This window comes from Egretta garzetta, unplaced genomic scaffold (genome assembly GCF_000687185.1).
Source record: "Egretta garzetta isolate BGI_Z169 unplaced genomic scaffold, ASM68718v1 scaffold178, whole genome shotgun sequence".
NCBI lineage: Eukaryota > Metazoa > Chordata > Aves > Pelecaniformes > Ardeidae > Egretta > Egretta garzetta.
Genome location: NW_009260506.1, coordinates 1,156,851 through 1,159,727, shown reverse-complemented (window position 1 = coordinate 1,159,727; position 2,877 = coordinate 1,156,851). Strand labels below are relative to the sequence as shown.

The 2,877-nt window shown below is 39.6% G+C and overlaps 1 protein-coding gene across 1 annotated transcript in view; it reads left to right on the top strand.

Moving 5' to 3' along the window:
* Positions 1–2,877, top strand: part of PTPRT (protein tyrosine phosphatase receptor type T) — a 350,381-nt gene that overhangs the window by 301,971 nt on the left and 45,533 nt on the right. The window contains exons 18-19 of the mRNA XM_035900121.1: positions 554–631; positions 829–876. Coding sequence (XP_035756014.1) covers positions 554–631; positions 829–876 — 126 coding nt within the window. The remainder of the gene's footprint in view (positions 1–553; positions 632–828; positions 877–2,877) is intronic.

Below are 2,877 nucleotides of genomic sequence, written 5' to 3'. Positions count from 1 at the left end.
AAAATGCAACTCACAGCAAAAAGGATTATAGGATTTGCTATGAACCATCCTGGGTTGAAGAACAAGTCCCTTGTTATCTTGTCTTGTTTTAACAACAAAAATTTGCTACCCTACCTGTGTATTTTTGCGGTACTAGTGTACATTGCATATGAGCAAGGTTATCTTACTGTTAATACTGCATTTGGTTCTCTGTAGTTTGTATTTTGGGAGTCGTTTTTAAGAATCTTTCTCCTAGAGAAAAAACATAAGTTTGTTCCTTTGGTTAAAAAAAGGATATCTAGAATATAGCCCTATTTGTGTATCCTGTGTAGGAACACATTGATTTACAGTAACTATAATACTATATTTGGGGTCTGGAGTACTTATATTAAAGAAAATCCATCATGATGACAGTGTAATAAATGTAATATGCATGTCGAGATGAAAAATATAATTCATTTTGATAAGCCTTATATATCCCATATTACTGTGTTCTTTGAGGAACATTCTCCCTGTTCTCTTTCTTTCTCTTAATATATGTCTAAAGTCTTTTCCTTATGTCTTTCCTACCTAGCATCACCCTCTCCTTGTTCATTTTCTGTCCAAAGCAAAACCCTTCAGAGCAAATCTTTGTTGAATTCCTACTACTCAGGTACTTGTGCCAGACTTTTCTTTCATTTCTAAATTTTCTTTGCTTTTGTACATTTCCCAATATGACTTACAGACTGAATCTTCAGAGTGTGAGATACAGCTAACCTTGTTTTCATTTTTTGTAACTTTTTTTCCTATTGATCTTCTGTTGATTTCCATTGATCCGTGTCGTGTGGTGAACGGAATTCCATCTCAAAGTATCATCAGACACTGTTCCATCGACCACGCTGTTAGGTAAGAAGACAGGTATGGTGTACTGCACTTCATTGGAGAGCAAACGCACTCATTGCATCCTGGAAATAACTCAGAGAGCACTGTTAAGTGTCTAGGCTCCAAAATCATAATCCTGTGGTCATGTGTTGTGTCAATTGGAAAGCCTTTTGTTTTACTCATGCTTTATTACTGTTATTAATTGGTATTCTATTTTTGAAGGAAAGAACAGTTCAAAAATTAAGGTTTAGGAGTTCTATCAGGTATTTGTTGTTTCTTTTTGTGAATGGGATTTGACATTCTGGGCCAAATTCCCACATGCCATCTTGCCTTCAGCGTAGCTTTGACTGGCATAGGTGGTTGTGCCTGTGCAGCTGGCATAGAATCATAGAATGGTTTGGGGTGGAAGGGACCTTTAGAGGTCATCTAGTCCTGCAGTGAGCAGAGACATCTTCAACTAGATCAGGTTGCTCAGAGCCCCATCCAACTTGATCTTAAATATTTCCAGGGATGGGGCATCTACCACTTCTCTGGGCAACCTGTGCCAGTGTTTCACCACCCTCATTGTAAAAAATTTCTTCCTTATGCCTAGCCTGAATCTACCCTCTTCTAGTTTAAAACCTTTACCTCTTGTCCTGTGAGTGAGGCTCAGCTAGGTGTGCCTCAAGGCTTGTGAATATCAGTGAGGATTTGCATGTCCAGCGCTGGTGGGACCTTAGAGGTTTGGACTCAGCTGCAAGTATAAAGGTTATTTGGAGAAATCAGAGGTTGGGGCTGGGCAAGTGGCCCCACTTTTTTCTGTGTATGCTGAGAGTTAAACGCTAAATATTCAAGCAGTTTGATATGGGTTTGAGAGGATAACAAAAAGGCAGGTTCTGGGAAGTGGAGGCTGTTCTCTAGCTGCCAGTGCTCAGCATCTCTGAAAATTAGCTTTTCTTGTTCAGATGATAAATAAAACATCCAGTGTGCAGCTCCTAGCTTTTGGATTTTTAAAAATAATATGTTTTTGCAGTAAGTTAACAGAGACAGCAAAATTGGCAGAAACTGTTAGCTGATAAAAGAAGTTATCCAGAAACTTACTGGAGGTGTACCCTTGAAAGTGAGTAATAACAGCCTACAACTTCAGGCTCTCCCTGGAGGATGCTGTCTGCATGTGGAATTTGAAGAAGGCAATTCCTCTGCTATGAATCAGAAAGATGATATGTGGTTGATCAGAATCTAACCAGTGGTATTTACCAGACCTGTCATTTTGGATTATCTACAGTAAATGTTCACTTCCAGACACAGTAATCTACCGTGGCTGCTTTAAACATTACTCTGAGCCTGTTGAAGGCCCACAGTTAGACCAGGAAGAAATTACAACCGATCGCTTAAGTGCCTTGACTTACAGACTAACAGCCAGGGCACAGAGGCTTGGAGGGACTGCCACAATACATACATTTATCCTCCTATCTATCCAAATGTTGACAGCAATGAATGAGCCCTCTTTTAACAAGGTGGGGAAGGAAAGGGGTCCTTTTCCCAGAAGGTTTGTTCTTGTTTCCTAGAGTCTCAGTGTTGTCAATAGAAAAGTCTAAAGGTAGATTTATCTTTTGGTTACACTTTAGAAACAGGGCCCAGACCTGCAGTTTGCTGGGAGATGTCAAACTGCTCTCAGTCTGGTACTCAGCAACTGTGAAAACTGGACCCTCATTTTGAGGGACCTGTTTTCCCACCTCTGTCCCAATAGTGAGAATTACAGTGTAAACTGCACACTTTGTAATCTGAAACTCAAGGAGCGATAGATATATGCGATCTCTACTTCTCACGGGAAAGCAAAACCAAAAAAGCCCTGAAAACTTTCAAAATCCCAAATTTTAAAGAGGAAAAAGAGGAAATAGGAATTAAACTGGTCTTGTGCTTGTGTATTCAAAACTCTTCCAAACTTAACTTCTATTAACCATTATATCTGAGTAAGGATCAATATCCCTGTTTTACACGTGGGAAGTTAAGTACAGACCACTTTTAAGATAAGATTTACACAGACTGGTCAGCCCC